Source organism: Pristis pectinata, chromosome 7 (assembly GCF_009764475.1).
Source record: "Pristis pectinata isolate sPriPec2 chromosome 7, sPriPec2.1.pri, whole genome shotgun sequence".
Classification (NCBI taxonomy): domain Eukaryota; kingdom Metazoa; phylum Chordata; class Chondrichthyes; order Rhinopristiformes; family Pristidae; genus Pristis; species Pristis pectinata.
The window spans coordinates 96,722,210-96,734,620 of NC_067411.1; the positions used below are offsets into that span (position 1 = coordinate 96,722,210).

Genomic DNA, 12,411 nt, shown 5'->3' on the forward strand with positions numbered 1-12,411 from the left:
TTGACAGTGAGGAAAGTTGTCCAAGGCTCCAGCAGAATACAGATCAGATGGAAAGTTGGGCGGAGTGTTGGCAGATGGAACTTAATCTCAACAAGTGCAAGGTGATGCATTTTAGGGAGTCATATAGGGGTAGGGTTCGCAGTAAATGGAAGGGCACTAAGGAATGTTGATTAATACAGGGCCACTGGGGTTCGTCCATGGTTCCCTGAAGGTGACCACACAGGTAGATAGGATGGTGAAGAAGGCATGTGGCATGTCAAGTCATTGAATATAAAAGTTGGAATGTTATGTTGCAACTTTACAAAACACTGGTTATATCGCACTGTGTGCAGTTCTGACCACCACACTAAAGGAAGAAAGTGTCACGCTGGAGAAAGTGCAGGGGAGATTCACCTTTTGCCTGGATTGGAGGACTTCAGTTGATGGGAAGAAATTGGATAGGCTGGGCTAGTTTTCCCTGGAGCGAAGGAGGCTGATTGGTGACCTGATAAATGTACATAAAATGATATGAGGTAGGCATAGACTAGATGGTCAAAATATTTTCCCCATGGTAGGGATATCAAAAACAAGAGGGCATAGATTTATGGTAAGAGGAAGGAGTTTTAAAGGAGATCTGAGAGGAAAGTTTTTTTTCCACACAGAGAGAGTGGTTGACATCTGGAACTCATTACTATATTTCATATACTACATTACTATCGGAGACAATTACTATATTTCAGAGTCATTAAGACAGGCACTTAAATAGGAGAATATGGACTAACGCAGGCAAATTGGATTGGTGTAGATGGGCAAAAAGATCAGCATGGATGTGGTGGGCCGCAGAGCCTGTTTCTGTGCTGTACAACTTCATGACCTGAAACATTAACTATTTCTCTTTCCACAGATGCTGCCTGACCTGGTGAGTGTTTCCAGCATTTTCTGTTTCCATTTAATTTCCAGCATCTGCAGTTTATTTTGTATCTCATATGTCTAATATGGATCCGCATGGAAAGTGAACAAGTATACTTGAAAGTCCATGTACTTCAAGTTTGTTTGTAGTTCATAAATACCATGAAGTTGCAACTGCAATGTGTACTGTGCTATTGTAGGCATAGTAAGGTAGCCATTGCATAGTTCTGGAATGGGCAATATCACTCTTCAGTGATATCACCAAATCTTTTAGAAAACAACTAGATTTCCCTCCAATTTGATGATATATCTAACAATGAAATCTGATTTTTGGGGGGGATTGAAGTAGTTTATCCACTCGTAGGATTTTAAGGTTAGTAACTTATTAGAATTCATGATCTATTTCCAAGCTCTGCCACAATTCCCCTCTCTAATCTAAGTTTGAAAGGTGCAAAAAGTGCCAATTCACCCATGGATATGTACAAGTTGTCCCTTTTGCACTGAAATGGTACGCCTGAATCAAAATGAAATGTAGATCCGTGGATCGATGGTGCAAGGTTTAGGAGAATGATTTTATTTGTACCTCCCCCTCAGAAAACAGAAGGTAAATTGACAATAAGCAGTTAACTTCCATTCAAGCTGATATGCCGCCTGATCCAAAGTTACTCAATCCGGTTATTCAACCCGGAGCAGTGTGAAGTGATACACTTTGGAAGATCGAATTTGAAGGCAGAATACAAGGTTAATGGCAGAACTCTTAGCAGTGTGGAGGAATGGAGGGATCTTGGGGTCCACGCCCATAGATCCCTCAAGGTTGCCGCATAGGTTGACAGGATTGTTAAGAAGATGTATGGTGTGTTGGCCTTCATTAGTCGGGGTATTGAGTTCAAGAGATGTTGCAGCACTATAAAACTCCTGTTAGACCACACTTGGAGTATTGTGTTCAGTTCTGGTCTTCTCATTATAGGAAGGATGTGGAAGCTTTAGAGACGGTGCAGAGGGAATTTACCAGATTGCTGCTTGGATTGGAGAGCATGTCTTATGGGGATAGGTTGAGTGAGCTGTTCTTTTTGGAGCGAAGGAGGATGAGAGGTGACTTGATAGAGGTGTACAAGATGATAAGAGGCATAGATAGAGTGCATAGTCAGAGATTTTTTTCCCAGGGTGAAAATGGCTTAAACAAGGGGGCATAATTTTAAGGTGATTGGAGGAAGGTATAAGGGGGATGTCAGAGGAAAGTTTTTTTTTACACAGAGAGTGGTGGGTGCGTGGAACGCACTGCCAGAAGAGGTGGTGGGGGCAGATACATTAGGGACATTTAAGAGACTCTTAGATATACACATGAATGATAGACAAATGGAGGGCTATGTGGGAGGGAAGGGTTAGATAGATCTTAGAGCAGGATAAAATGTCGGCATAACATCGTGGGCCGAAGGTCCTGTACTGTGCTGTAATGTCCTATGTTCTAATTGGAGCTTTTTGTTAGGTTGCCATGCCACCTCCCTAAAGACGGAACTTTCTGTCTTGAGATGAACAAACTGGGGAGTCCTTGGATACAGTTGACCAGAAAATGGAAAGAAATTCAGCATGTCTCCATTGACCCTCACCAATTTTTATACATGCACCATAGAAAGCATCCTATCCAGATGTATCGGGAAACAAAGGACTGCAAATGCTGGAATCTAGATGGAAAAACACAATGATGCTGGAAGAACTCAGCAGGCCTGGCAGCATCCGTGGAGAAAAGCAGGCAGTCAACGTTTCAGGTCAGGACCCTTCTTCAGGACTCATCACAGCATGGTACGGCAACTGCTCTGCCCAAGACCGCAAGAAAATATAGAGTTGTAGACACAGCTCGGCACATCACAGAAACCAGCCTCCCCTCCATGGTCTCTGTCTACACTTCCCACTGCCTCAGGAAAGCAGCCAACATAATCAAAGACCCCTTCCACCCTGGTCATTCTCTCTTCTTCCCCCCACCCCCCCCTCCATCAGGCAGAAGATAAAAAAGCCTGAAAACATATACCGCCAGGCTCAAGGATAACTTCTGTCCTGCTGTTATAAGACTCTTATGTTTTCAAATGATCTGTAATGGATGGCATGCAAAATAAAGTTTTTCGCTGTATCTCGGTACATGTGACAATAGTAATATGCCAATAAACCAAACTGATGAAAGAGCATTCCTTAACACAACAAATATTGGTCATGGATTCAAAATGCTTTGTTTGTGCTTTAAATTGCATTCTTCTTGTATTAGCAATACCAGTTGCTGCCTCCATGGACATGAGAAAATTAACTGGATCTTTTGACAGAGGTAGAACATATGGAACATGGAACAGTACAACACAGGAACAGGCCCTTCGGCCCATAATGTCTGCACCAAACACAGTGCCAAATTAAAGTACATTTTTTCTAATAAATTTTACTCAGTGCCCTGACCAATGAAGGCAAGCATGCCAATATGCCTTCTTTACCACCCTATCTACCTGTGTGGTCACTTTCAGTGAGCTATAGACTTGGATCCCAAGTCCCCTCTGTACATCAATGCTGGTAAGGATTCTGCCATTAAATGTATACTTTCCCCTTATGTTTGACCTCGCAAAGTGCAACACCTCACACTTGCCTGGATTAAACTCCATCTGCCATTTCTTTGCCACACCTGTAGTTAATCTATAACCGACAGTATCCTTTGACAGCCCTCTACAGTGTCCACAACTCCACAATCATTGTGTCATCTGCAAACTTACTAACCCACCCATCTACATTTTCATCGAAGTCATTCATATGTGTCACAAACAACAGAGGCCCCAGCACCGATCCCTGTGGAACACCTTCTGGTCAAGAATAACACCCTTCCACCACTACCCTCGTGTCTTCTACGGAGGACGACACAATTCTTAACCCAAATTCCCAAATCACCATGGATGCCATGCATCTTAATCTTCTGGATTACATATTAAAATTTATAATACTATAAATATTAATTTTCATTTATATTATGTGGATAAGTATTGAGTTTTGAAAACATCACAGGAAGGGCAGAAGCCGTAATCAGTAAGAAAGATAATGTAATCTTAACCAACCAACTGCTCTTTTCCAGTTACCACAACAATTGAGGCCACTTTGACTTAAAGACTTCTATTAAAATGTTAACAAATGTCCAAAGTGCATATCATGCTTGAATATTCTGTATCACAGAATGTCAATATGCAGGCTTTGACTGTGAGTTACAAACTGAGGTGAAATCCAGTTATTGGCAAGCATCCACGTACGTCTTTGAGCTATATGGAATTGGCAATGCACCAACACTGAGCAGCTGAAAATACAGAAGAGGATAACACCAAACTGAGTTTCCAGCCTGACATCAATGTTACCATGGACACCAATCACACTGGGCATTCTCAAAACCAACTGTCTCACTTGCTTAACTCAAGGGAAGTGTAAGGCCCTGATTAGTACAGTAAGCAGATCTAGAATATCCAAAATATTCAACCCATAATCCATCTTAAATTATTTACCTATGACTAACAGATCAGCAAGTAAAAAATTATCTTGAATAGTTAATAGATTTATTAACTGTGCATTATATATCTAATACCCTAAAGAGTAATCAGCAATGCAAAAGACTTCTGTAATTCTCCCAATTATAGTTTTGAAAAGCTGCTATAAACCAAGAATGGTTGAAAAGTAATTCAATGTCATTATTAACTTCCATCAGAATAATTCCAATGACAGTTCATTGAACTGAAATATTAACTGTTTCCCACAGATGTGCGTGACCCATGGAATATATCCAGTGTTTTTATATTTTAGATTTGAAAAACAAGCAATAATTTTCTTAGTGTATTGATTTCATTCATTCTCTCTTCTCCCCCCCTCCCTTCTGGCAGAAGATACAAAAGCCTGAAAGTACATACCACCAGGCTCAAGGACAGCTTCTATTCTGCTGTTGTAAGTCTATTGAAGGATCCCCTGGTATTCTTGACCTCACAATCTACCTCATTATGACCTTGCACCTTATTGTCTACCTGAAATGCACTTTCTCTGTAACTGTAACACCTTATTCTGCATTCTATTATTGCTTTACCTTGGACTACCTCAATGCACTGTTGTATAGATCTGTATGAATGGTATGCAAGACAAGTCTTTTCACTGTACCTCGGTACATGTGACAAAAATAAACCAAGTTACCAAGTAAAAGTTTGAAAAAGTTATGCATCATATCTGAAAAATATAGAAGCTGAGAATTAGAACAACAGTAGAGATGTTTCAGTCACCGTGTATCTTTATTGAAAGAAAAATTACCTCAGAATTTGCTGCTTCTTCTGGGATGAAAATATTGGCTGAGTCTGTCCCAATTAACAGCATGGGAGGAACAGAAGTATTTCCACTCAAAAGGCTCACATTTATCAACTTAACAGAAATGTCAGAATCCAGTCTGATGAAAATCTACAGAGAAGTCAAAATGCAAAAACAGTATTAGTCGGTAATTACCTTCAACCTTCAAAAAAAAATTGCCATACCACAGTGAGCCAAGATGAAGATCACTGTGGAGCAGCATCTCATCATCTTACGGTTGGAAGGTTAACTTTTCTGGTCCAAGTTATTGCATCCATTACTCATATCATAGGATGAATTTTCAAGAAGAAACATCACTGAGCTAGATTTCCCACCAGATGAAATAATTTCCTTCATCAATCCAACAAATCCTTTCGTTATCTTAAACACCTCAGCTGCATTCTTTCTCAATCTTCCATGTTAAAGAGAATGCAAACTGCCCGTTTGAAGCAACTCTGTTACTCTGGTGAATCCATGCTGGATCCTTTCAAGGCTGATAGTCAAGCCTAAAGCTCTCACATCCACCTTCAACCAGAAGTGCCGAGTGGATGATTTAGCTCCATCACTGTTTCCTCTTCAGATCTACTCATTGCATAAGCCTGTCTTCAGCCAATATAATTCCCTCCATGTAATGTTAATAAATACTTGAGTACAATGGATACAGCAAAGCCCATAAGCCCTGGAAACATTCCATCTATAGTGTTCGAGGAATGTGCTTTAGAATTAGCCAAGCTCTTCCAATAAATATACAGTACTGGCATCCATTTAACAAAGTGAAAAATTATCTAGTCCTATCCTGAACACAAAAAGAGTACAACTCCAATCTAGTCAACTTCTGCTTACCAACCTATTTTACTCAGCACTCATTTTAGGTGGCTGCAGGAACACTTCACTTCAGATCTCAATGGAGCTATGGGCCAAACGTGAGAAAAGAACAGCTTTTAAGATATTTATTTATTAGTCACATGTACATCGAAACACACAGTGAAATGCGTCTTTCTGCGTTATTGAGAATGTGCTGGGGGGCAGCCCACAAGTGTCGCCACTCTTCCGGCGCCAACATAGCATGCCCACAGCTCCTAACCTGTACGTCTTTGGAATGTGGGAGGAAACCCATGCAGACACACAGGGAGAATGTACAAACTCCTTACAGACAGTGGCAGGAATCGAACCCGGGTCGCTGGCACTGTAATAGCGTTACACTAACCACTACACTACTGTGCTACCAGCTTACATCCAGAGCTGAGCTGAAAGCAAATTCCCCTGACATCAAGGCTGCATTTTGCCTAATGGGGAAACAAGTCACCCATCTGGAACTTAATTCAACGTGGAAACATGGGAAAAACACTTTATTGGCTGGAGTCACATCCAGCACAAAATTAGCTGCGAGAGGAGACACCTTGGCCACTGGACATTGCTGCAGGATTTCCAAGGGTGATGTCCTGATCCCAACCATCAGTTGTTTTAGAAATAACATAAGGTCAAAGATGGGCAACTTGTTGATGAATGCAATGTGTTCAATTCCATTCACAACTCCTGAAATGATAAAGCAGTTCATATTTTGTTGGCGCCCATGCGATCCAAGGCAGGTTGGCAAATTGGATTCGGAAATGGCTTGGCAATAGGAGACAGAGGGTTGTTCTATCGATCCACAGGGGTGCTGGGACCATGGCTACTTGCAATGTACGTGATTGATTTAGATTTGGATGTAGGTGGCATGATCAGCAAGTTTGCAGTGACATCAAGATCGGTGGAGTTGTTGCAAACCTGATTTCTTTGGCTACAGGGTGATATTAATGTGTTGGTGAAATGGGCTGAGAAATGACAGTTGGAGTTTAACACTGATAAGTATTAATGTGGCTAGGACATACACTATGAGTGGTAGGGTCCTAGGGAGCATTGAGGAACAGAGGGACCTTAGTGTGCAAGTCCAAAGATCCTTAAAAGGGGACAGTGCAGACAGATGACATGGTTAAGAAAGCATATGGGGTGCTGGCCTTCATTAGTCTGGGCACTGAATACAAGAACAGGGAGGTTATTCTCCTACTTTATAAAACATTGGTCAGACGTCAGCTGGAGAACAATGTGCAGTCCTGGTCACCACACGATAGGAAGGATGTGATCGGGCTGGCGAAGATGCAGAGGAGATTCACCAGGAAGTTGCTTGGGATGGAGCGTTTTACTTATGATGAGAGGCTGGGTCTGCTTTCCCTGGAGTGAAGGAGGTTAAGAGGAGATGTAATTGAGGTGTACAAGATGGTGAAGGGTATAGAAAAGGTAGATTGCAGATTCCCTTTAATCAGAGGTGAATAAAATTAGAGGACATAGATTTAGAGCAAGGAGTAAGAGATTCAGAAGGGATCTAACAGGAAACTTTGTCACCCAGAGAATGGTGAGGACCTGGAATGCTCAGCCAGAAAGAGTGGTGGAAGTAGAGTTGCTAACAGTATTTAAGAGACGTGAGCACTGAAATCACCCCGGCATTAAAAGCTATGAACCAAGTGCTGGAAGATGGGATTAATACAGATAGATGTCCACTGGTTAGTGGGGTTGCAGTGGACAAATGGCCTCTTTCCATGTTGTATGACTATGCCCATGTTCAGATTTACCTGGACAATATTTCAGCCTGGGGTTATGAATGGCAAGTAACATTTGCAGTTCCCAACTACCTGACAACGACCATCTCCAACAAGACAGATTTTAATCACCTACTTTAGTGTCCAATGACATTACTGTTATTGAACCCCCTGCAACCAAAATCCTGTAGGCCACCATTGGCCAGGAACTTAATTGAACCAACTACATAAATAAAGTATCTATAATAGTAAGCAAGAGACAGGGTATTCAGCAGCCCCCAACTCATTAAAACCTTTCCACCATCAGCGCAGCAATTTATTGGTGTAATAGAATACTCTCCATCTGGTGAGATGAATGCAGGTTCAACAGTACTCAAGGAACGCAACTTGATGCAGGACAGGACAACCCACTTGATTGGAACAGCTTCCTTTGCCTTGAACATTCACTCCCTCAACTACCTCACTCCCTCAGCACAAAGTTGTTTACAGTTTGTGGCATCTGTAAAGTACACTTCAGTAATTTGCCAGGGATTCCTTGATGGTACTTTCCAAACCAATGACCTTTACTGTGAAAAACAAGGCAATCAGGTGCATGGAGACACCAACTCCTTTTAAGTTCCCCTTCATGACATATAGCAAACTTACTTGGAAGTACATTGCCATTCATTCATTAATGATGGGTCAAAATTATGGAACTCCCGATCTAACAGAGTGGTGGAATTATCATCACCTCAAGGATTCCAGTCGTTCACAACACATGTACCTTATCAAGAGCTGTTTGGGATGGAATCCTGGCCTTGCCAATGATGCCCACACCCTAGCCATGAAATTATAATTCTTCCCAAGGTGCAATGTCCAGAAGTAATTACTGTTGGGGTCAAGATGTACATTTGACTGGAACTTAATATGCATCCTTTTGATTTCCAGTATTACTAAGATGAATCTCAAAATATCATTAACCTTTTAAATTATATGTTGTGTCATTAGACTACAGAGGGCAAGACAGAGCTACTATGCACAGTCCATGCAGTCATATATATGAATATATAAATTTAGCAAAATAAGTAAGCTGAAATACTTCTTGATAAATTGCCCCCACAGTTTTCTACAGATGAAACTGCATTAAGTTGCTCTGCCACTTTTGTTCATGCAAGTCCATTATAAAGGTAATGCAGGATTTTCCAAAGGAAGATACAGTATAATGATCTTTAATTGTTCCATCACTTCCAACTAAATGTAAGTCAGATGACCTACACCCAAAGTATAGATTTCTGGGTTCATGCCTGTACTTATGTCAGATGTTTTCATGACACAGCCTCTTCCACAATAGTCTGGTTATTGGAAGCAGGATTAAAGTCAGCCACAACCAAAGGATTGGAATTGCTGGAGTAATGAGAAACGAGACAGAAGGCCTTCTGGGACCTTTCCCACCTCCCATACATGAAGAGCAGCCAGTGCTTGCACCCACTTAGATTCCAGACACTGTACACTCTCTTCAGTAAAACATTTACGTAGAATGCTCAGTACCCCTCAAACTCAGGTAACAACTGTTAAGTCAAAAGATCAAGTATGTTGTCATTAAGCTGTTGTACCCACCTGATTTGTGATTGGCACTTTGGCAACAGCAAAGCTGGCACCATCTCTGACCAACACAGTTCCCAACAATCCATCTGTTGTAAATCCTTGCCCGTGAAACATGAGCTCGTATTCTACACTCACATCTTGAAATGTCCCACCGTGTCTTGTAATGTTAATCTGAAAGTAGCGATTCAAATCACTTCCAACAATTACAGCTTGTCGATCCGAGTAGATGGCAAATAAGCCGTAGGGGTCATCATTTGCCGGTACAATAAATGTTGCGTGATCTTTTTCTTCATTCAAATCGGCACCTCCTTCTACAGAGGTCAGCCTAATTATATAAACTTCATCTAATTCTGGAATGTCATCAGCTAACAGCTGAATGTTTATCTCCGCATTTTGCTGCATATCAGGGATAGTAACTGAGCCACTGATTGACAGAAAGTCTCCTGTCATATCAGCATTGCTCCACAGCTGCCAGTTTACCTGAAATTGAGATACAAGATAATTAAGAACAAAATCACCAAATGTAGCAAAAGTGTGTTAAGTAGTGAACTTTTTTTGATATTTTTTTTTAACATGCCAGCTTAAAATAAATCCTGCTTTGAGGAAAAAAGCTATTGAAATATTCAAAGGGTAAATTAACAAATGGTAAATAGTAAGAGTTAAGTAGGAATCACAGCAAACCTGAACGTGCCTTCAGGAACACAAAAAGTTAATTCACTTCTATTAAGATATGTGCAAAATGTCAAGTGCACAAATAAAACACATTTCATACCTTGTCATATTAATCAGGGATAGGAAAAGGACATTTATATTTTCAACAACTGACATGTTTGCTCTTCAGTTTACCAGTTACAGCAAGAACAGAATAAAGTGTGTCTGTTTAATCATGAAGTTCAAGGACTTTGGACAACCTAACAGTGCTTTAATTTCACTATTTTTGCATCGTAGTAAATGCCATACATATAATAGTTTCTTGAGCTAGTTATAGAAAGTACAAAGTTACAAAATGAGGTGAAAAGATGCAATACAAATGACTTGAAAAGAATATAGGTAATCAAACAAGTTAGTAATAAACATACAAGGATTTCTGATAGTTCATCATTAATTGTGTAGTTGAATCGTATCACCCAAAGGAACATAATCTTAAAATTAATGCTTCAGGGGTTCTGCCAGGAAGCACTTCTTCAAACAAAGGATAATAGAAATCTGGAACTTTCCCTCAAAAAGCCATTACGCCATCTTAGGTTTTTGTTTTGCCGACTGAAACCATTTGCCAATCAAACTTGGAGGAAAATTGGAACATGCATGCTTAGTTTCAATTTAAGTAGCCAACATATTCATTACACTATTAGAAGTAAAGGTAAGCAAAAGATGAGCAGTGGTTTAGAGTACTTGCATCTCACCCAAAACCTCTGTTCGTTTTCAGTTGCTGCTGTTTGGGGCTGGTCAACAATAAAGAAGTTAATGATTACAATTCTTATTATAGTGTAAATATTGGTAGACAGGGATTTAGGAGCAAGGAACCTGCAGAATTAAATGTAAAGGCCTGAGCACTGCATGCAGAGCATCAGTAAACTATGCATGTAGGTTGTCCTTGCATCATCTGGTACACATTACACCAACACAGTGCCAGTGCTGGTGAGATCACACCTGCAGGTTCACTGTCTGCTGCTTACATGAATCTGCTAATTTACATGTCTGAAGCTGGAAATGGAAAAAAGATTGTGAACGGTTTAAAAACAATAAATAAATGGGTGATCTTATAACCTTCTGCAGTGAAAAGGGCAATATTTTCCACTGTCATATTGCTTCTACCTTTATATAGCATTAAATACATTTCTATGGTTTGCAAAATAGTTTCTATATTTTATGAAAGACACTCAAGCAAATTAAAAGTAATAATGTTGTAAGTTATAATCTGACCTTTACATCTCCCATCATTCCTCTAGTCCTTGTAATAAAGAATGAAATATTTATCAGTTCTTCCTGGTTGGATGGTTCCAAGAAAGTCTTCATATACAAGGACTCCTCAGTAAATTGGACTATTCCATTGGGATTTCCAAACTTCTGAACCTAAGGGATAATAAAAAGCACAAGAAATTTCATAAGTGTAGACATTTAATTAACTTTTCAAAAATCAATTTGCTTACTCTGAACCCCGATTTACCCTTGAAATACACAAGTTCTTATAGGATACGGGCAAAGGTCAGGGATAGAAGATAGGCCATGATCTTGTTTAATGATGGAGCAACTCAAGGGAATCAATGACCTACTCCTGCTTTTATTTGTTATGTTAAGAGTTGCTTCCAACAGCACCATACACCTACCACCACTCCAATTCTATTCCAAAAATGTAAATATCACTAGGGTGAATGCAAAACTTAATTTAAAATAGATTTGTATACCTCTCAGAAAATATCTGCTAAACATTTTACTGCTGATAAAGTGGGTGCAACATCAAGGACACACTGTGTTGCAGTACTGTAATATGGATAAGTCATAGCCCACCAGGGCATGGTTTCAATTCCCGATTTTGCTGAATTCAACAATATCTCTGTTTTGAATATCTAGATTTTCCTCTCTCAGAACTGAAGGGAAAGGATTAGAGGGAGTAGCGAACAGACACGATTGCACATTCCTTGCAACTCATTATAGATCACATCAGCTGCCCATTCCCTGCCGTTGTGGGAGGTCAGAAAGGGAGGAATCAGGGTTCAGAATAAGTAAATTAATTTTTGAAAAGGTAGATGGAAAAAAAAAGCATATATCCAAAACAGATTGTTGTTGTGGATTGCACAGTCACACAGTTAGTAGAACAGCCTCACAGTTCCAATGACCCGAGTTCAATCCTGATCTCTGGTGCTGGCTCTGTGGATTCTGCACATTCTCCCTGCAGCCACATGGGGTTCCTCGAGATGCTCCAGTTTCCTCCTTTATCTGAACGATGTCTGATAGGTTAACTGGCAACTATAAATTGCCACTGGTGTGCAGGTGAGTGGAATCTGGGGAGGAGTTGCTGAGACTG

At 40.3% G+C, this 12,411-nt stretch overlaps 1 protein-coding gene across 1 annotated transcript in view; it reads right to left on the reverse strand.

The window, feature by feature from the left end:
* The window catches only part of adgrv1 (adhesion G protein-coupled receptor V1), a 249,447-nt gene that overhangs the window by 21,350 nt on the left and 215,686 nt on the right, over positions 1-12,411 (reverse strand). The window contains exons 67-70 of the mRNA XM_052020663.1: positions 11,310-11,459; positions 11,037-11,090; positions 9,399-9,866; positions 5,194-5,337 (exon numbers count right to left, since the gene is read on the reverse strand). Of these exons, the coding sequence (XP_051876623.1) occupies positions 5,194-5,337; positions 9,399-9,866; positions 11,037-11,090; positions 11,310-11,459 (816 nt within the window). The remainder of the gene's footprint in view (positions 1-5,193; positions 5,338-9,398; positions 9,867-11,036; positions 11,091-11,309; positions 11,460-12,411) is intronic.